At 41.1% G+C, this 22500-nt stretch overlaps 1 protein-coding gene across 24 annotated transcripts in view; it reads right to left on the reverse strand.

Annotated features, from left to right (window-relative positions):
• Positions 1-22500, reverse strand: part of LOC123505138 (sodium/potassium/calcium exchanger Nckx30C-like) — a 406837-nt gene that overhangs the window by 33714 nt on the left and 350623 nt on the right. For 15 of the 24 annotated variants that reach the window (XM_045256233.1, XM_045256241.1, XM_045256240.1 and 12 more), the window contains 2 exons: positions 14239-14262; positions 2632-2761 (listed from right to left, as the gene is read on the reverse strand). In XM_045256233.1, the coding sequence (XP_045112168.1) occupies positions 2632-2761; positions 14239-14262 (154 nt within the window). The remainder of the gene's footprint in view (positions 1-2631; positions 2762-14238; positions 14263-22500) is intronic. The other 9 variants (XM_045256255.1, XM_045256252.1, XM_045256247.1 and 6 more) reach the window with 1 other exon arrangement.

Here is a 22500-nt window from a genome sequence, read left to right on the forward strand (position 1 = left end):
CAAGCCATTTCGCGCAATTAGTTTTCTACCGCAATTCTTTTCTTTAAAGAGAATCTCTACGCTTTATCTATGGTCATCCTTTCCTAATGCTAGCTCTCAGTTTCGCAGTAATCATATATTTCAAGTCAGCATAAGGAACAGAATCCCACCTTAACTCGAGGCCGACAGTGACGTTTCAATTAACTTGTATAGTCTCTCTCTCTCTCTCTCTCTCTCTCTCTCTCTCTCTCTCTCTCTCTCTCTCTCTCTCTCTCTCTCTCTCTCTCTCTCTCTCTCTCTCTGTAGTCATGTGAGTAAGTAAAGTTACTGTAATATAAGTAAGTAAGTACATTCGTTCACTTAAAGCTCACTCATAAGCTCAACTCGCCGGATTAGTAAGTTAAATACTCGTTACAATTACCGTAGAGTTCTCGTGGTGAAGCGGACTCTGGAGCTAGCAAGGTTTTAAATATATATTGTCGAGGTACAACGCAGAGTCTTTGTGGTAAAAAGTGTGGAGCAATGGACTGACGTTAATCCTGTCCTATCTCTGATTGCATTCATGTCTCACTACTGCCACTCAAATGATTTCCACTGAGGCGATGGAACTAACTTAATCGCATCAGATCCTAAGAAGAAGCTTTAGTATTTAATAGAGCTGAGGTTTTAGCCTAAAATCTCATCTTTAAGGCTCTAGTCGACTCGAGCTAAGATGACGCTTTGTTACTGCACATTACTAACACCGTCAACACATCAGTACTTTCCTCATAAATTCAGAGAAATATTTTCACAGAAAAGGTATCTTAGACACCTCAGCACTGAAGGACAATAGCAAACAATGATGAATTATCTGTTTCATCAGACATATAAATCTATGGGGGTTATTCACTTATCAGGTAATCAAGAACTCTGACTAGAGGAAAAGCAAATCAGCAGTTTCATTCATCTTCCTCTTTCTCTCATTCCTCCCTGAGCGTCACTGCCAACAAGTGGAAATCAACAAGTCTGACGGATGATGGAGAGAAAAAAAAATGGATAAAAAAGCTTGGCTCCTAAAAACGAGACAATAGCCCGGAAACATTAAATGACGGAAGCATTGAGTGATGTGGAGAGAGAGAGAGAGAGAGAGAGAGAGAGAGAGAGAGAGAGAGAGAGAGAGAGAGAGAGAGAGAGAGAGAGGAAAACTTCGATCCCACTGATGGCTGCCAGCTCTCTTCCTCAAGGCGACATGACGAGTTTATATAGAGGAAATACAAAGAACAAAACCACAATGATAGCTGACCGTATTTCACAGAGCCTCTTTATGTTTTGATTCATAACCTTCAGGAGGAAATTGTATACTAGAACACGCCTACTATAACACCTACCCAGCACTAAACGTCTTACTCCATTTTATCATGTTTTTCAATACTATTCTTATCATCATTATTGACTGCACATTGTTTCTTTTCTCTAGAGATGGCAAAAAGGAGAAAAAGTGAATCCTATTTGAAGAGAGAGCAAAAAGAAAAAGGGGAGGCAAACAAAGACTCTAGATCCCAGGCTCCATGTAACACTGTGTAGCGGTCATTGAATTTTACGGGCGCAGTTTGGTCGTGGTGGCACACAAGGGAAGTGGGGCAGCGAGGAGAAGCGTCTGCCTGGGGGGAAATATAATATATGTTCACAAGGAGAATAAAACTGTCGAGGCGTGTGTCCGTTGATTGAAAAAAGGTTGGCCATTGTTGTCTGCCTTGGGGTCTGTCATTTTTATTACTATTTAAGGGAAGCCGATGTCATGTGCTGCTTCCTATACATCAGTTTATCGACACAACTATCAATACTACTTTTTATGATTTATTCATCTACGCTCATCTATCAACCAGTGTGTAAATTTCCATCTAACTGCACCTCTTCTCACTCACCAGTGTGCTAAGTTGGCCGACCATCGCTCAGCCTCTAGGAGGGAAGGAACTAGGCGCGTTGGTCGAGCTGTCATTTTCCCACTCACTAGTTTCCACAAAATCAAATATATAGCGGTAACACAACTAATGGCAACCCAACGGACCACGGAAAGCCTAATCCCGAGGAGCCTATTATTCGTGGCGTCAGGAGCACCCTTTTCCTTCCTTTCAGTGGATGATATACGCCAGCCGCGGACGCCCCGCCAAGCTCCGGACCGCATCTTCGAACACCAAGCGGCCCACATCGGCCCTGGCGATGATACCACCTACTAAAATTTATGGTCGGCCGTCCAGGACACTGACTGAGCACCTCATACATAAAGGGATTTCAATAAGCAGGCCAGGGTCTAAGGGAAATATTCAGGTCTTCTTTAACCCTAGCCGGTGCAGGTGAGAGGCTTCCTGACCTATATCCTGGGGTCTTCATCAGCTCTCCATTCATGACTCAATGAATACATAAACGTGAGTTTCATATTCACCACCGCCACGACCTCTGCTGACTGCTGACGCTGAAGATCTATAGCAGGGACGACAAGGGGAGCGGGAGCTGTATAAAAAGCTGCTGCGGTGGCGGTGGCTGTGGTTGCTCGGGCGGCAGCAGTAGCAACAACAGTAGCAGCAGCAGGAGCTGCAACAGCAGCAGGAGTAATAGCAGCGGCGTCGGCGGTGGCAGCGGGGGCCTGAACTCACAAGAGCGACCTGAACTCACCGTCATGGAGCGGGTCGATGGTGTGGATCATCAGCTGCAGGAGTCCGTGCCTGAACTTGGTGCCGGGGTGGAGGACTGCGGCCGAGGCGCGACGCCCCCCCTGCTGGGCTGGCTGGGGGCCCGCCGCGTGCTGCATCACGGGAGAGAACACATACGTTAGTCATGAGCGCCGTCAGGAGGGTAGGCGTGGATACAAGATAAGAGGATGTCAGTGTTGTAATGCTGTGATAGGCAGCGCCTGGTTGGGTGATGGGAAGTGTTGGTGGAGAGGCTGAAGGGAGGAGGAGAAGGAAGGGCCTTTGAGAGCAGACCTTAAATTATAGACGACGGAGCGACGCCTCAAGCTGATGCCGCCGCCTGAAGGAACCACGGCAAACATGCAAACATTCTGCTTGAGTAAATACATGAACGTAGAGACCTAGCGTAAGTGATTCCTTGATGACATTCTGATGACGCAAGAAGGACGTGCGGGCGTAAAGTGAAATGAGTTATGATGCGGAAAGAAGATGGATTCGGCGTGGAAGTGCTCACTATCATTGCTGTCTCTCTCTCTCTCTCTCTCTCTCTCTCTCTCTCTCTCTCTCTCTCTCTCTCTCTCTCTCTCTCATACACACACCATTAAGCGCAAAACATACACGGCCATTAACGATACAAATCTTCAGAAATATTATCATGGCAGGAAAATGTTAGTGCGGCAGAAGAGGAGCAAGCGAGGACGGAGCTAGTAGTGGTGGTGGTTGTGCTATCTGTGGCCGAAGTGATGGCGGTGGTGGCGAAGGAGAGAGGAGCAAGTGGCGTGCATGAAAATGGTCCAGGGACAGCAGTATACACATCCTGATGTCGGTAGAAACTCTCTTGCACTATGATGGAAGGGAGGAGAGGAAGGTAGGAATGGTGAAGGAAGGCAGGATAAAATGTCTCTCTCTCTCTCTCTCTCTCTCTCTCTCTCTCTCTCTCTCTCTCTCTCTCTCTCTCTCTCTCTCTCTCACTATCGCGCTCGTTCTCGCTTTCTCCATTTCCACTTCTTCTCACCTTCTCTACCATAAGAAGAAATCTTGAAAAAAATGTGGTACAGATTTCTTCTTCACTACACACCACCACCACCTCCATCATCACCACACAGCTACCACACACACGAACACATCCTACCCACACGCATACCACGCATGACACAACCATAGTATTACTGACACCGCCACAAGGCAACCATCCATAATATTCATCACAATCACTTCTACAACCACCACCAGTATCACCACCATCACCACACTGGCAACACCATCAGCACCATTACTATTTTTATGTTCCTTCCTGTAGCTGCGGACACGAAACACGCTACACTACCACCAATAAACATCAAACTACGTTATTACGCCATAAGGTGCCAAATTGCTGCCGATATCGCGTCCACACACACACACACACACACACACACACACACACACACACACACACACACACACACACACACACACACACACACACACACATTTGAAGTGAGAGAGAGAGAGAGAGAGAGAGAGAGAGAGAGAGAGAGAGAGAGAGAGAGAGAGAGAGAGAGAGAGAGAGAGAGAGAGAGAGAGAGAGAGAGAGAGAGAGAGAGAGAGAGAGAGAGAGAGAGAGAGAGAGAGAGAGACACAGGTTCAGGCGGCGAGATAATGATGATAAAGTTATAAGGGAAGGCATGTTTTATGAGACCTTTGAGTATTCACGCATACGTACACACACACACACACACACACACACACACACACACACACACACACACACACTGAAAATATTGGCTAACAGACCTTACTCTGAATTCGTTTTTTATTCTTTCCTATTTTCGCATTTTACTTTCGAGTGTGTCTACATTTTGATTTTAGCCGCCATCATTATCACCACCACCACTATCTTCACCACTTCCAGCATTACCATTGCTTCTAGTACCACCCTCATCGCTAAAACTCGCATCATCACCACAATTACTATTATCGCTACTTTTACTATTATCAAAAGTACTACCTTCACCTCTATCAAAAGAAACCATTATTACTTTCAGAGGTTTTACTAACAACGCTCACACACACGCACACACACGCACGCACACACACACACACACACACACACACACACACACACACACACACACACACACACACACACACACACATCCGGTAGCTCAGTGGTTAGAGCGCTGGTTTCACAAGCCAGAGGACCGGGGTTCGATTCCCCGGCCGGGTGGAGATATTTGAGTGTGTCTCCTTTCACGTGTAGCCCCTGTTCACCTAGCAGTGAGTAGGAACGGGATGTAAATCGAGGAGTTGTGAACTTGTTGTCCCGGTGTGTGGTGTGTGCCTGGTCTCAGGCCTATCCGAAGATCGGAAATAATGAGCTCTGAGCTCGTTCCGTAGGGTAACGTCTGGCTGTCTCGTCAGAGATTGCAGCAGATCAAACAGTGAATTACACACACACACTGCTACTCACACACTCTCAACAAAGACTGACCGATTGATCTTCCCTCAGGCTGCCACCAAGGCCTCGGGAACACTAGTTACTCATCACCTAGGCCTATTCCCATGTTCCTGACTAGACCTTCATTTCCATCCTCATTGCATCGATCTTTCCTCCTACAGTAATGTTTAGGTTAATTTCATCTTTTTTTTTTTATATCGTGTGATTTTTTTCGGCGACGTGTGACCCCAGTTACTTACTGCACATCACGAGACTAAGAGTGAGTCGATCAATAAATCAGTCCGGCTTGTTCTGGTTCGGTAAGGTGCTATTTTTTCTGGCTATTCTTATGTGTTCTCCGTATTTAGTAACAAGTAATTTTTGCTCTAGCTTTACATTATTCAAATAAGCTAAATAAGTAGATCATTCTTTCAACAGGTCTTGCTTTTTTTTATTAGGTAAACGACGATGTTTTTTCTTCTGGTTTTCCTGGCAGTCATTATGTGTTCCCGGTATCTATGTAGTATTATGTTCTATTTTCCCAAGCTTTATATTATTTACGTTAGATAAATAAATAAAAAAAAATCTTTTCAACTATTAGCCTAGTTCTACTCTGCTGAACCTCAATTTTTCTTTTGTGTCCAACATTATGTCGTGTTTTTTCTAAGTTTTAGATTATTAACTTAACAATAAATATCTATAGCAACCTTGGTGCCATATAGTAGTTTTTGTCTTGGAACTTGAAACCTGTACTAGTACATTTATCTGTGCTAAACACCAACATAAACTCATTATCCCTTTCGTTTCCTTCATCTCACAAATATACATAATCCAGCACTAACAGACGTCGAAATGAGAGTTTTCACAGCCAGCCACTCAGATACACGCCAATCACACGAAACTGAACACCATAAGAACATTCCATCTGTCCTTATGCACTACCATCTGCTCCATTTATTACGGGAGGGCTACAGGAACCATCTAGGCTCAGTAACTTCGTGAAAGGATCTGGTTTTAACGAGATGAAACCGTTAAACGAAAAAAAAAAAAAAAAAAAAAAACCCGAGTCAACCTGGAGTCTATTAAAAAGAGACGCCTAATAATAATAATAATAATAATAATAATAATAATAATAATAATAATAATAATAATAATAATAATAATAATAATAATAAAACTGATAGAGAAAAAAAAAACATCATTAATTCTATGTGAATGAAAACTAATGCTGAAGTGTTTTATAAAGGGAGATGCTTACCAGTAGAAATGCGTAATATAGTTACTTGATCAGGCCTAATAATGCCTTAAGGGACGTGGAACAGCGACGAGCACTGATAAAAATGAAGTTGGAATAATATGCACTGACTACACACGGACAGCGATAAAGAAACTTTTTTCCTTTCTTTTACTTTTTCACGAATTCTGACCACACGCGAGAAAAGGATGTCATTAGGTGGCAGATCAACAGACATATACCCCGCTGCTGCCTTGGCCATTATTTCGTAAGGTCCAAAGCCCCCTAAAAAGACGATGATAATCCACCAAATCTTCTCTGTTATAGTCTAGGTCCTGTCACATTTTTATGTAAGGATGGAGTTTAAGGGATTTTTTTTCCCAACATTTTCTGAAGCAAATGACAAAATCCGAGATCTCCCTCGTATAAAAATTACATTACGAAACGTCCTCCACTCTAAACTGAATCGAACCGACCGTCATAAAGTTCATAAGATTGAACTCTACAAGAAGGAAAAAAGAAGAAAAAGAAAAAAAACCTGAGACGACGCATCTACTTCTGATTAAACGGGAGGGGACCGAAGGCGATTCGTTTCGATATGTTGTCAATAGATTCTGAATGGCAATATGTGAAGATTAAACTACGTTACTGCGAGGACGTAAAGTTGGGGGCACACTTGAGTAATTGGATCAGCAGGGCGGCGCGTAGCTTTATCCCTTGATCAGCCGAGAGAGAGAGAGAGAGAGAGAGAGAGAGAGAGAGAGAGAGAGAGAGAGAGAGAGAGAGAGAGAGAGAGAGAGAGAGAGAGAGAGAGAGAGACGAGGCTGACGACACGTTTTCTTTTGTAGTTTTCTGTGCATAAAAATTCCAATATTTGTCCTCCTTTGGCAAACAAGACGCCCTTCCTCGACGTTTACGTCGGGGAAGGGGACGGGGGATGAGGAGGAGGAGGAGGAGGAGGAGGATTAAAGGTAATAATACAGGCAGTAGTAGTACTAGCAGGAGAAGTAGTATTTAAGAGGAGGAGGAGAACATGGTGGTAAGGGTTAAGGTGAATCTCTTTCTCTCTCTCTCTCTCTCTCTCTCTCTCTCTCTCTCTCTCTCTCAATTATCTTTCTCCTTGTGACCCTTGACCTAATGATCCTATTCCTACAACCTTCCCTATAATGACCTGCCTATTATGGAAGATCTTCCCCTGCTAGCCTGACATGACCTGACCTGACAGACCTGACCTACTGACCTCCTTCTCTGGCCCTCCTGAGCCTGATCGAACATCGAGAAAAACATGATTAGGCACTAGAGACAGAACCATACCAGTCATAGAAAGAATACTAACAAAGGGATTCGTAGCCCAGAGGAGAACGTGAGGAGGCCTAGGGGTATAATTACGCCTACGCGGCTTAAGTACGGGGAAGGGGTTGAGATGGGAGGATAGGATGAGAAGGGAAGGGAGGGAAGGTGGGCCTAACGAGAGAGTAAATGTTGTCATAATCAGAGAATCCTTGAAAAAAGATAGAAGAGTACGTGGGAGGAAGAGTTGGAGGAGGAGGAGGTGGAAGAGGAGTATGAGAGGAAGTAGTAGTAGTAGGGGGAGGAAAAGGAAGCGTGTACTTCGTAAATTATTCACAGAGGAGAAAAAAAAGTGGAAGGTTAAAATGGAAAACTCAAACATAGAATCTCGAGGCTTCATTCGTGGCGTGAGACAGGGAGGACCGTGCTAGCGTGTGGGCGTGTAGGATGCTAGAAGGGTTGGGGTTTTACGTCCTGCAGGCTGGTAGGGCATTAAGGGGGTTTTGGGGGTTAGGGAGTGTGACTACATCCTCCCCCAAGCCCTAACCTTAGAGCCGCCTCCGCGGGGAGGAAATATTAACTTTTTCAGATGATTTTTCTCATTTCGTAAAATCGTCCTCGAATCGTGTTTTTTTTCTTTTTTTTTTTTGAAAGGAGGGGTTTTTATTCTATCCTGTTTGTTCTCAAGTACTACGCCCTTCCCTTCATCCTGTTTGTTCTTGAATATCCTGCTATTCATTAATTCTTAATTCTATGCTGTTTTCTCGTAATCATCCTTCTCTTCTCTTACTTTTTTTTGGGATTCATAATACGTTTCTTTTATAACGTAAGCACTTTTCTCTTCTATTTTCTTGCGAGTTTAATTCTACGCTGTTTATACTTAAGCATCTTTCTCTTCCCTTTATCATCTTGTTTTTCTTCTCCGCTCTCTATCTGTTTTTTGTTTCGTGTTCTTTGTTTTCCAAGTAACATTCTTTTCTTTTATATCCTGTGTTTTCTTCTCTCCTTATCTTTACATTTCTTCTAATTAATGTTACATTCTTTATAAAATTCTCATTCCTTCCTCTTTTATCCTTTCTACAACTTTTTAAATCTAATCTCATTTCTCGTCCTCTTCTTCTACTCTTCTCCCTATTAATATTACATTCTTTTCTATAATGTTCTCATTTCTTCCTGTCATCTTTCAATCTTCTTTCTATATAAAGCCCTTTTTCTTAACCTCTTCTCCGTTCACAACCCCTACATCCTCCTCCTCCTCCTGTTCTTTCTCCAGGTCGTTAGTGAGCACACCATAGCGAGACGGCCCGAGGGAGGAAAACAAGTGTTGAAAAAACGGCGGGTATTGTCACACGGAATGACTTACTAAATAGGAACGTGAAATGACTCCTTTAGAAACTCGTATTATTTCATTATGTATCACCGCCTCGTCCTTGGCCTTTTCACACATCCTCTAAAGCTCTATCCTCGAGTCAAGGTCTTACTAGTGTCGCCTCCTTGTAAACCTCTTGTATTATTTTGTGTTCCACCTCGGCCTCAGATTCCTCTCATAAGTAAGTACCATGTCAAGCCCACTCAGTCCTTTCCCCCTTTTTCTCTCTCATAATAAGGTATTGAATTGAATGTCATACGCTCATTTGTACTTCTCATTAACCCTTCCTACTTCACTCCAGTCTAGCTCGTTCTTCTTGGTTATATTTCTAACGGTGCTACCTCTTTCCCGGATCTTCACTTCTAACACTGTCATCTCCGTCACCATCTAACGTTTTTCATTACTCCTTTCGCTGTCTTTTCTAGTTGTTTCTAAGTTGTTTCTATCTTTTGCGCCTCGTCTGTGACTCTTATAGTTTGTTGTTCTATCCCTCTATCTCACTCGCTCTCTTCCCCTCTATTTTTTCTCCCTCAACTGGCTTTCTACATTGTGTTTTTACTAAATTTCTCCGTTGCTTCTCATTTTCTTGATCAGTTTCCTATACACAATGTAAATTTCAAGCTATTACTAGTATAACGCGCCCTCCATTTGTTTGCTCTCTTTATACTTTAAATTTGTGTGTGTGTGTGTGTGTGTGTGTGTGTGTGTGTGTGTGTGTGTGTGTGTGTGTGTGTGTGTGTGTGTGTGTGTGTGTGTGTGTGTCCTTTGATAGGCCAAGGAAATTACACTTACCTGTCTGAATACCTGTGTGTGTGTGTGTGTGTGTGTGTGTGTGTGTGTGTGTGTTCTTGTATACAAGTCGGCAAGGAAGAGAGGGAAAAATGGCGGAAGGTAGGGAGGAAATGTATATCAAAGTGTGACAAATTTAGTATACAAAGAGTGAAGTGAAACCTAATATTAATGAGCCTTAAAGATTACTGCTTCCTTAGTTTACTGTCGCCTTAACATTACGATCAAGACAGCAGTGAATCGCCTCCGCCATGCGCCCCCTGGGGATGCAATGCAATGTTGAGAGGGGGGAGGAGGGATTGCCGGCTGGCGTAGGCATTGCTAACTATACCATTCCAATAATGATAATAATAATAGTGAAAAGAAGTAAAAAGACAGGCAGAAAAGTAAGATAAAAATAAAGAAAGCTGATTCATACTGTACTAAATGTACACCAACCTTTATTCCTCATTCTCGTGTACGTAAAATCTAGCATAACCCGGTAAAGAATAAGACTTATGAATTTCCTTAGCATCTGTGAGGACTACTGCAAGAAAGCCAAGCATAAGACAGTCATGTAAGCTTTCAATCTTGAAACACCAGGCAGAGTGCGAACTGTGAGTCTCGGCAGCTCAAAAATTCTGTATCATCTCAAGCTCATTCTCACAAAACAGGTCATCTTTAGCCAATTTTGAGCAAAGGGGCGGAAAAGAAGTGCCTACATCAACCCCAAAGGATCCTCAAGGGGAAGGGAGAGGCAGGAAGGGTTGGGAAAGTCTGAGGGGTAGCTGTCAGTCCTCACCATCAGCAGGGAGTCTTTGGGAGGCTTTCTTTACCACTGGTGAAGCGGAACGGCGCGAGACCAAGCAGAGGAGGAGGAAGAGGAGGAGGAGGAGGAGGAGGAGGAGGAGGAGGAGGAGGAGGAGGAGGAGGAGGAGGAGGAGGAGGAGGAGGAGAAGAAGAGGAGGAGCAAAAGGAGAGGAGGAGGAGGAAGAGGAGGAGGAAGACGAGGAAGAGGTGGAAGGCAGGGAAAGAAGCGGAAAAGTGATGGAATAATAGGTGGAAGTAAAAGTCTGGAATGTTAAGAATATGAAGGAAAGTGAGAGTAATTGATAATAATAAGGAAGTGTGTGTATGTGTGTGTGTGTGTGTGTGTGTGTGTGTGTGTGTGTGTGTGTGTGTGTGTGTGTGTGACTAATGACAAAGGGAAAGAAGGATGTAGAGATGAATGACAACAAGACAAACGGAGTATGTAGAATGAGAAAAAGATGGAAATGGAGTGAAGAAAAGAAACGGAAGAAAAAAGAAGCAGAAGAAAGAAGAGAGAGAGAGAGAGAGAGAGAGAGAGAGAGAGAGAGAGAGAGAGAGAGAGAGAGAGAGAGAGAGAGAGAGAGAGAGAGAGAAAAGATAAAATAGCACGGAAAAGGGAGGAAGAAGGTAACAAGACAAAGCCTAGAATCGCCTTAGTTAAGCATGCAAGGCGAGACTGGACAAGCAAAGCAGAAACAACGCTCGAGGATGTAATGAAACCAAGAACTAAAAGAAAAAGAAAAAAAGATTAAAAGAAGAATGGATACGTGAATGGAAGGTGGTATGGGACATAAGGATTAAGAAGGGAAAGATATAAAACAGAGAGAAGTAAGAATGTTAAAGAGGCGAAAAATACGGCTTAACTCAGATATGGGGAGAGAGAAAAGTGTGAAAAGGGGAGGCAGAAGTCGGGTGGGAGAGGGGTGTTGTGAGAGGTACAATCAAGTGTTTCATATAAAGAAACCATAAAGCCTGCACTCTTTTCTCCTCCTCCTCCTCCTCTTTCTCTTCTTCCTTTTCCTCCTGTTCCTCCTGCTCCTCCTCCTCCGCCTGCCCCTCCCCTTAACTCATGCTTGGGGAGGGAGGGGATGAGGGAATCTACCCTATAAGGCAAGCACTGGAAAAAGTTGCAAAAGTTGTCAGGAGACAGAAATAAATCTGTTTTCTAGTAAAATGCAATTAGTTAATCAATGCACCTCCATATTGGAAAAGAGAATAAATGGTAATAATGAAAATATGCAATGATGGAATTAATGTTGAATTATATCGACATTGATAGTGACAAAAAAAAGTAAATTTATTTATTATATGAGAATGATAAATAAAACAAATTAATGAAATATACAATAGGCAGTTATAACAACAATAACAAAACAAGTAATATAAAAATATTATTAATAAGGAATAATTAAAGCAAAAATGCAACAAAAAGGACAATAGTAGTAGTAGTAGTAGTAGTAGTAGTAGTAGTAGTAGTAGTAGTAGTAGTAGTAGTAGTAGTAATAATAATAATAATAATAACAATAATAATAATAAATAATAATAATAATGATAATAATAATGATATTAATAATAACAATAACAATAATAATAATAATAATAATAATAATAACTACAATAATAACAATGACAATAAAAAATAATAATAGTAATGGTAAAAATAATAATAATAATAATGATAATAATAATAACAATAATAAAAATAATAATAACAATAATAATAATAATAAAAAAATAAATAATAATAATGATAATAATAAAAATAATAACAATAATGGATTCACAGCAGCAACATCAACCCTTCCCGCCAAACGAGCAATAATCATTCATTCATTTATTGCAGTCCTAAGATATTGCAGTGAAGGGAATGAAAGAAAAAAAAAAAAGAAAAGAAATAGAAAAAATCATGTATCAAAACAAATTTATGGAAGATGCGAATTCAAGGCCACGGAATTAGAAAGAAAAGATAAAATTGATGAGAAAAAGATGGAATGAAGGAAATAGCGAGCACCATCAAGACAAACATTAGGCGTCAATGATAGCAATAATAATAAGAATGATAATAACAGTAATATAATGGATGAATTTCAGGCTATTAATGACTTTTATGTAATAGCATGAACGTGAACACGATGACCAAGAATGCTAATAATGATAATAACAGTAGTAAAAAAAAAATAAAAATAATGCAGTTAAATAACAATAATGATAATAATAATAATAATAATAATAATAAAAATGATAATAATAATAATAATAATAATAATAATAATAATAATAATAATAATAATAATAAAAATAATGATGATGATGATGATGATGATGATAATAATAATAACAATAAATAATAATAATAATGCAATTAAAACTCCTCATGGTAATTTGGTGGTGATGGTGGTGGTGGTGGTAGTAGCAGTAGTAGCAGCAGTAGCAGCAGTAGCAGCAGCAGCAGCAGCAGCAGCAGCAGCAGCAGTGCAGCAGCAGCAGTGGGTGGCAGCAGTAGCAGGTGGCAGCAGCAGCAGCAGCAGCAGCAGCAGCAGCAGCAGCAGCAGCAGCAGCAGCAGCAGCAGCAGCAGCAGCAGCAGCAGCAGTAGCAGCAGCAGCAGCAGCAGCAGCAGCAGCAGCAGCAGGTGCAGCAGCAGCAGCAGCAGCAGCAGCAGGTGGTGGTGCAGCAGCAGCAGCAGCAGCAGCAGCAGTGGCAGCAGTGGTGGTGGCAGTGCAGTGGTGCAGCAGCAGCAGCAGCAGTGCAGCAGGTGGTGGTGCAGGTGGTGGTGGTGGTGGTGGTGGTGCAGCAGCAGTGGCAGTGGCAGCAGTGGTGGTGGTGCAGCAGCAGCAGTGGCAGTGGTGGTGGTGGTGGTGGTGTGGTGGTGGCAGCAGCAGCAGTGCAGTGTGAGCAGCAGTGGTGTGGTGGTGCAGCAGGTGGTGGTGGTGGTGTAGCAGTGGTGGTGGTAGTGGTGGTGGTGTAGTGGTAGTGGTGTAGCAGTGGTAGCAGCAGTGGTGTGCACAAGAAGTAGTAGTAGTAGTAGTAGTAGTAGTAGTAGTAGTAGCAGTAGCAGCAGTAGCAGCAGCAGCAGCAGTAGTAGTAGTAGTAGTAGTAGTAATAGTAGTAGTAGTAGTAGTAGTAGTAGACTTTGTAAACGGCGGAAGAGAAAAAAGAAAAAAAAGACTTCGAGAAAAAAAGGCATAGGAAGAATGGAGGAAACAGTTAAGGAAAAGAGAAAGTGAACGGAGAAACGGCAAGAAAAGAAAAGCAAATCTTTGATAAGGAAGGAAGAAGAGAAAGATGAAGGAAAGACGGGAACGAGAGAGGATAGAAGGAGGAAGAGGGTATTGAGTGCAAAAGAAACAAAAAGAGATGAGAGTTAATAGTGATGAAGACAGAAAAAAAGTGAAGGAAAAAAGGAGGGAAAGTAGAGTTGAAGAAAATCAAAGAGGAAGAACGGGAAAGCTTGGTTGAAGGCTAGATGTAAAAGGCAGTGAGTGAGTGAGAGAGACGCTGTAGGTTAGAATGAGGGGGAGAGAGAAAGGCTGAGTGGGGTGAGGGGTGATGGATGAAAGTTGAGGGGTGAGGGTTGGTGGTGTAATATTAATGCTTGAACGAGAACTAAGAGTAAACAAGAACCAAGAGGTCAAGAGGGAGGAGCACTGCTGATGGGTGCATTGCGTCATGCCTGGACAGAAGGTGCACCTCCCGACTCACCAAGGTCTGGGCGGCGTTTTGGTGCTGCAAATACAATGGTCGTTAGTGTCAGGACGGCAAGGGACACAGCAAGACCTCACCAATATACACTCGCACGCACACACTTACACACACAGGCACACACACATATACACGCACACATACATAGAAACTTACATCTACTTACTCTTAAGAGATACAAATATAATTTTTTCTCTCTTTCCTTAAATTTTGGACTGCTTATGACTTACTTATTGCTTCATTTGAATAAAGATAAATGATATTTGAGGTAAAACATAACAATAGGCAAAGGCAGATTTAAATCGCTCATTTATTTTGCCGTCTTTCATATGTCTCATCTTTTTTTAATTCAAATCCTAAATCTATAACTCAACATTCTACTTAACTTGAAATTCATAGCAGTCCAAAAATTAAGGCAAGTAAGAAAGTTAGTTAATAATTTATAGCAATAAATCTACATTTAAAGGTTCTACAGTTAGTGTCAAAGCTACATTTACTACTATAGTGATTGGAAATATAAGTAGTTATGTTTCTTAAGGAAGTTGAAAGAAGTAACAAACAGAGAGAGAGAGAGAGAGAGAGAGAGAGAGAGAGAGAGAGAGAGAGAGAGAGAGAGAGAGAGAGAGAGAGAGAGAGAGAGAGAGAGAGAGAGAGAGAGAGAGAGACAAAAACCAACATAATATATAAAATAAGGCTTAATAAAACTACTATTACATACATACAAGAGAGTTACACCTACACAAGGACATGACAAAGAGAGGCAGGATGAGAACCCTTGAGAAACCGTGACTTGGTGTTCTCAAGACCTTTTCTAAAGTGTTTTTAAGGACATACAAAGAAAGAGAGAGGAGAAAAAGCCACACCCGGAACAACGATGTAAAGAGAGAGAGAGAGAGAGAGAGAGAGAGAGAGAGAGAGAGAGAGAGAGAGAGAGAGAGAGAGAGAGAGAGAGAGAGAGAGAGAGAGAGAGAGAGAGAGAGAGAGAGAGAGAGAGAGAGAGAGAGAGAGAGAGAGAGAGAGAGAGAGAGAGAGAGAATAGGCAGGCAGAAAGAAGAGAGGTGCAAGAAAGTCACTCTAACAGCTAAAACACAACAACAACAACAACAACAACAACTACTACTACTACTACTACTACAATAACAACAACAGCTACAACGACAACAACAACCAAAACTACATCATCAACAACAACAACCAGGTAGTGAAGTAATGGTAAGGGGCAGCAGGGAGAAGTGGAGTCGTCATCCGTCGGAAGGAAATGAAACTATATGGGAAGCTTGTGAAGTATAATCATCCTCTCATTAGTGCATGGAACCTAACGAAATGGTAACCTGAAACCCTCTCTCTCTCTCTCTCTCTCTCTCTGTGTGTGTGTGTGTGTGTGTGTGTGGATGTTTAGCTCCCTCCAACTTTATGTATGTGTGTACGTGCACGAACAACAACAAAACAATAACTGTAAAAATCTGGTGTGTCTAAATTACTAACGGTATGATCGTATGTGTAATGTGGTGTGTGTGTGTGTGTGTGTGTGTGTGTGTGTGTGTGTGTGTGTGTGTGTGTGTGTGTGTGTGTGTGTATAGGTAGGTGGGTGTATGTGTTGTGAAGCTCTTAGCAGACAGAAAATTTACACAGCATAATAAATTAGAATACGTATATGACACAGACTCACGAACATAAGACATACACATACATATATACATTACAAACAGACAGACAAACAGACAAACAGACAGACAGACAGATAGACAGCCAGATAGATAGATAGATAGATAGATAGATAGATAGATAGATAAAAAAGACAGAAGGAGGAAATGAAAGACAAGTAAATATAGTTACATAAAGAGTCATTGACAGATAGACGAACTGACAAACATAGAGAGAGAGAGAGAGAGAGAGAGAGAGAGAGAGAGAGAGAGAGAGAGAGAGAGAGAGAGAGAGAGAGAGAGAGAGAGAGAGAGAGAGAGAACAACACGAAACATATAGAAAAAAAAAACAAAACAAGGAACACACAAAGAAACACATAGACTGACAGACAAGACAAATCACATCTTTCTCAGTAACATCCAACAATCACAGAACTGTCACAATTACCACCACAACCACCACCACCACCACCAACATGACATTCAGCCATCGCCATCATTTACGACTTTTACTACACACACACACACACACACACACACACACACACACACACACACACACACACACACACACACACACACACACACACACATACAACTATCTTTGCTCTCCTAGTTAGCATATCTGACTGTTCCTTTGTCTTTTCGCCTACCAGTGTCTGTTTGTCTGAAATTTCGTCTAATCTCTCTCTCTCTCTCTCTCTCTCTCTCTCTCTGTGTGTGTGTGTGTGTGTGTGTGTGTGTGTGTGTGTGTGTGTGTGTGTGTGTGTGTGTGTGTGTGTGTGTGTGTGTGTGTGTGTGTGTGTGTGTGTGTGTGTTTGTGACAGGTGTGCCTCTCAGGTGTCTTCGTGCTCCAGGTGGTCTCGTCCTTGCCTCTCATTTAAGGATTTCATGCACAAACCGATCCGCCTATGCTTGCTTCTCATTGCTCACCTCTCATCTCTCTCTCTCTCTCTCTCTCTCTCTCTCTCTCTCTCTCTCTCTCTCTCTCTCTCTCTCTCTCTCTCTCTCTCTCTCTCTCTCTCTGTAGATATATTCATAAACACGAATCTCACGGGAGTAAAAAAAAAAAAAAAAAAGAAATGCGAGGAAAAATGTGGCTTTGCATGACGGGAAGATACATGAAGGCTGTCACGCGGGAGACCAAGTTACTCGTCGCCACGGTAAGGAAAGAGATTGGGAGAGAAGGAAAATAAAAAGAGAGAAGGAAGGATAGATAGGAAGGAGCGACAGAGTGACGGAACGAGAATAAAAGGAAAGGAAACGAGGGAAGGAGTGACAAAAATATAGATATGGAGGAGATATTCTTAGAGAGAGAGAAGACTAGGAGGAAAGGTAAAGGAAACAAGATAATTAATGATAAAAGAAGAAAGAAGATGAAGGAAATGTGATAAGGAAAGATATGGATAGGAGGAATAATAGGAAAGGAAAAAAAATAAAGGAGGCACAAGAAAGAGAAGGAAAGGGGAAAAAAGTGAGAGACTGAGGCAGGAAATAAAAGGAAAGGAAAGAAGGGAAGGAATGATAAAAAAAGAGATAGATGAAAGGTATGAAGAACAGAGATGGAATTGAAGGTATAGAATGAAGATGACAAGGAGGAAAAGATAAGATAGAAAGAATGCTCGGAATAGAAAAGACAGATGAAGAGAAAGAAAGAAAAAGGTATAAGGAAAGGAAAGCCAAAAAAGTAAGGAATAAAGAAAAGCAGGTATGAAGACAAAACAAAAGGAAGGAAGGAAGGGAGGTAAAAGAAATAACGAGAGGGAAAAGAAAAGGAAACAGATAAACAGAAGCAAGGAAAAAGAAGTATATGAAAATAAAGGTGAGAAAAACTTAGTCAAAAAAATGAAGATAAGAAAACGATAATAAAGTAAGCAAGATTAAAGGAAGAAGAAAAGGTGGATAGAAGAACAAAGATAGTAGAGTGAAGGGAAAAAAATAGAAATGAGAGAAGGAAAAGGAAAGGAAGAGAAAAATGAATAAAAACATGGAAGAGGATTAGATAAATGAAAGAGAGAGAGAGAGAGAGAGAGAGAGAGAGAGAGAGAGAGAGAGAGAGAGAGAGAGAGAGAGAGAGAGAGAGAGAGAGAGAGAGAGAGAGAGAGAGAGAGAGAGAGAGAGAGAGAGAGAGAGAGAGAGAGAGAGGAAGGAATGAAAGAAGTGATTAGTAAGAACAGTGAAAAAAAAGAAAGACAAGAGAAGAACAAAGAAGGCAAATGAAGAATAAGAAATCAACGAAAATGAAATGAGAATAAGAATAATAGATGTAAAACGGAAATGATAAAAGAAGAAGGAATAAAGATAATAGAGGTGAGTGTAGCAAGAAAGTAAATGGAGGATGATAGAGAAGAGAAAGGATTAATTTGTAGAAAGAGAAGAAAAAAGGAATGAAGGAAAGAAATAACATGATAGTAAAAAAGAATTGCCGAAATACGAGAAGGAGGAGGAGGAGGAGGAGGAGGAGGAGGAGGAAACAGCATGGAAACAAAGAGGACGAAGAAAATTGAAGATGGGGCAGAGAAGCCGTAAAAGAAGAGAGAAAGAGGAAGGGGAAGAGGAAAGAGAAAGAGAGGAAAGAGAAAGGAGAGCGAAAGGGAGAACCAAAAGAGTAATAATTTGTAGAAACAGAGAAAGGAACCAAGAAACAATATGGAAATGTAACTCAAACATAACTGTAATAAAGAAGAAAGAAAGAAGACAGAAGGGAGGAAAAGAAAGAAGATAAAGAGAAAAATAACAAAAAGTGGAGAAGAGAAACAGGAAAAAAATGAGGAAAAAGAAGATTCCGGGAACTAAGAAGAGAAAAATAAGATGAAAAAAGAGAAAGAAGAGGAGTGCAAGTAATGAAGGGGTGAGGAAAAAGGAAAGGAAGAGAAGGGAAAACAAAAAAGAGAAAAGGTGAGAGATTCGAAGAAGGAAATGGGGGACTGAAATAAAAAAAAACCAATGGAAGAAAAATGACGACGGAAACTACACAGAAAGAAAGAAAAAAGAAAGGAAAAAAGAAAAGAGATAATGAAAACAAAAACAAAGAAACAGGAAAACAAAGATAGAATTACAAAAGATGAAAGAAATTAAACAAAGAAAAGAAGACAGAAAGAAAGAAAAGAAGAAAAAAAAAAGCAAGAAGCAAAAAAAAAGAAAAGAAAAGAAACAACGAAAATCAAAGAAACAGGAAAACAAAGAAAAAGATCGCCAAAGGTGAAAACTAATAAACAAAGATAAGAAAAGGAGAAGAAAGAAAACCTAATGAATTGACAACAAAGAAAATGGAAAAGAAAACCGGAACAAAATACCTTAAAAAAAAGAGAAAGAAAGAAAGAGAAAGAGAGAGGAAAGAAACATAACACTCTACTAGAAGAAATGAGAAGCGGAGTGATCTTAATTAACATACGTGATTCCTGGGCTTGATTTATTGACGGTAATGAGAGAAAATAGACACAAATCCATTAAGAAAAGTGACTGCCCAGAGAGAGAGAGAGAGAGAGAGAGAGAGAGAGAGAGAGAGAGAGAGAGAGAGAGAGAGAGTCGAGGAAAATGATGTAAAATGAAAGGAATGGGAAGGGAAGGAAGGAAGGCAAAAAGAAGAAAGGAAGCGGCGTTGCAGGGTGATAAGAATAGCAAATTGTCTCGTGAAATTTAGGGAGAAGAGGGGAGAAGGGGGAAGGACTGGGAGTGATGAGAAGGCAAGGTGAAAGGAAGAAAAAGGAAAGGGATTTGATGAGAAAGGTATGCATAGAAGGTAAAAAAAAAAAAAGGTTAGATTGATGAGTTACATTAGTTTATGGATTAGCAAAGGGAAAGTCAAAAGGGAAAGAGAACAAAATTAAAGTAGGAGGGATGTGGGAGATTGGAAAAGATAGAGGCTAAAGTTGGAAAAAGATGAATGGATGATGGAAGAGACAGAGTGAAGGGCGTGTAAAGAGCAAGAAATATATAGGAAGGGAAGTGAGGCATGGAAGGATTCAATGAGGAAAGGGAAAGAAAAGGAAGGAAAGACGGAAGGAAAGGAATAAATAAAGGAAGAAGAAAAGGAAGGCGAAGATGAAAATCAAGCAAACAAAAGAAAAAAGAGAAAAAAAGCAGACATTCAAAGAGAAAAGAACACAAAAAAGGAAATGAAAAGTAGTGAAAGAAATAAAAAATAAAATAGATGAAAAAAAGAAAGTTGAAAACAGAAAACAACCAATGAATAGAAAAAAAATAACAAACAGGAAGTTAGAATAAAATACAAAAATGGAGAAGAAAAGAAAAGAAGCAAGAAAAGGAAAAAAAACACCGGAAAATAAAACATAAGAAAGGAAGATAAGAAAATAGAGCAAAGGAAGTAAAATAAAAAAAATGTAAAAGAAGAGATGGTAGAAAAGAAAGAAAAAAAATAAGGGGGAGAGAGATATAATGGAAGTAAAGTATAGATAAGAAAAGGGAAGGTTAAGAAAAGCGGTTTGAAAAGTGAATTAGTATTGAAGGAGCACGAGAGAGAGAGAGAGAGAGAGAGAGAGAGAGAGAGAGAGAGAGAGAGAGAGAGAGAGAGAGAGAGAGAGAGAATAAAGACAAGGGAGAACTGGTGAAGCACGATACTTCAAACGTGAGTTACAGAGTTCCTGTGATTCCTCTCTCTGTAGCAATTGGGAGAGTAATGGGCCTTATAACACGAGAAGGAAGAAGAATAGGAGGAGGAGGAGGAGGAGGAGGAGGAGGAGGAGGAGGAGGAGGAGGAGGAGGAGGAGGAGGAGGAGGAGGAGGAGGAGGAGGAGGAGGAGGAAGAAGAGAAAGAAGAGGTGGTCGATAGGGGAAAAAGAGGTAAGGTTTTCCATCATCTCTCTCTCTCTCTCTCTCTCTCTCTCTCTCTCTCTCTCTCTCTCTCTCTCACTTTTTTTCAATCACGCAGTCCATTAAGTACGACCATTTTCATCTCTCAAGTCACCATCACCACCACCTTCACCACAATCATAAGCACTCTGACCACAACAATCACCACCACCCACGCGCCACCACCACCACCATCATCATCACCGCAGCCATTACCTCCTCCAGCCGCCCACACACACACACACACACACACACACACGGAAAGGGAAGCGTATCATCATCGTTAGAGAGAGAGAGAGAGAGAGAGAGAGAGAGAGAGAGAGAGAGAGAGAGAGAGAGAGAGAGAGAGAGAGAGAGAGAGAGATTTTAGGTACGTAGCTTCACTCTCGGGGCATTAAGGAGCAAGATAAGGAAGGTAAGAGTTGGCCATCGCTTCCCCTAACACTAATTTATTGCCTTCATATATTGGGGCTACTTCTATACGGAGGAAAGGGGGAAGAGAGTGAGAAGTGATACCAGGAGGAGGAGGAGGAGGAGGAGGAGGAGGAGGAGGAGGAGGAGGAGGAGGAGGAGGAGGAAGAAGAGGAGGAGGATGAGAATAAGAAGGAAGAGCTTCGTAAGTGTAGAGGGAAGAAAAAGATGGAAAATATGAACATGATGAGAAAGAGGAGAGTGGAAGGAAATGTAAGAGGAGAAAGAGGAAGAAAGAAAGAAATGGAGGAGAAAGAGAAGGAAAAGCAAGGGTAAAAGAAGAAAGAAGAAGAAGAAGAAGAAGAAGAAGAAGAAGAAGAAGAAGAAGAAGAAGAAGAAGAAGAAGAAGAAGAAGAATTAAAGAAAGAAAAATAATACGATAAGGAAGAGAAGAAATCAATGTAAAACTAAAAATTACAATATATAACAAACAATGAAATAACATTAAAATGAGGAAGAAATATAATAGAAAGAAAAGAATATTATTGCTGTTTAAAATGAAGAAAGAAAAATGAGAAAAAGTGAAAAAAAAAAATGAACGGAAAAATCAGGGAAGTGGAAATGTATGTCTCTCTGGCGGGCTTGCTTCTGAGGACGCCACTTTGCCAATATCGGGATTACACACTTAGGATCGACGGGCCGATGATTTACAGACGGGGAATCCAATCCTGCCGCGGGAAATATTACGGCTAGTAGGGAAGGAATTCACGACGCAGCCACTACTGCTGCAACCATTGCTACTACTAACACTATACTACTACTACTATTACTACTACTACTACTACTACTACTACTACTACTACTACTACTACTACTGCTGCTGCTGCTGCTGCTACTTTATCGTTGTTACGGCTGCTGCCACTACCATTATCATCACCAGTACTACTGCTGCTACTGCTGCTGCTGCTTATATGACTACTATTTCTGTCACAATTTCTACTATTACTACTACTACTACTACTACTACTACTACTATCACCATTTCTACTACTACCACTTCTACTACTGCTACTACTACTACTACTACTACTTCTATCACCATTTCTACTACTACCACTACTACTACTGCTACTACTACTACTACTACTACTACTACTACTACTACTACTACTACTACTACTACTACTATTAGAAATACCACTACTACTGTTATTATTATTACTACTACTACTACTACTACAACTACTGCCACGATAATTACTCTCCTTCAAACACCCACAATCACCACCATTACCACCACTAGCATTATCAACACCCTGTGCCACTCTTCGTGCAGCTCCAGGCCTTTACAGCCTCCCGGAAGGAATTACGCACCATTAACAACATCACTCCCACA

Source organism: Portunus trituberculatus, chromosome 17, assembly GCF_017591435.1.
Source record: "Portunus trituberculatus isolate SZX2019 chromosome 17, ASM1759143v1, whole genome shotgun sequence".
Classification (NCBI taxonomy): Eukaryota; Metazoa; Arthropoda; class Malacostraca; order Decapoda; family Portunidae; genus Portunus; species Portunus trituberculatus.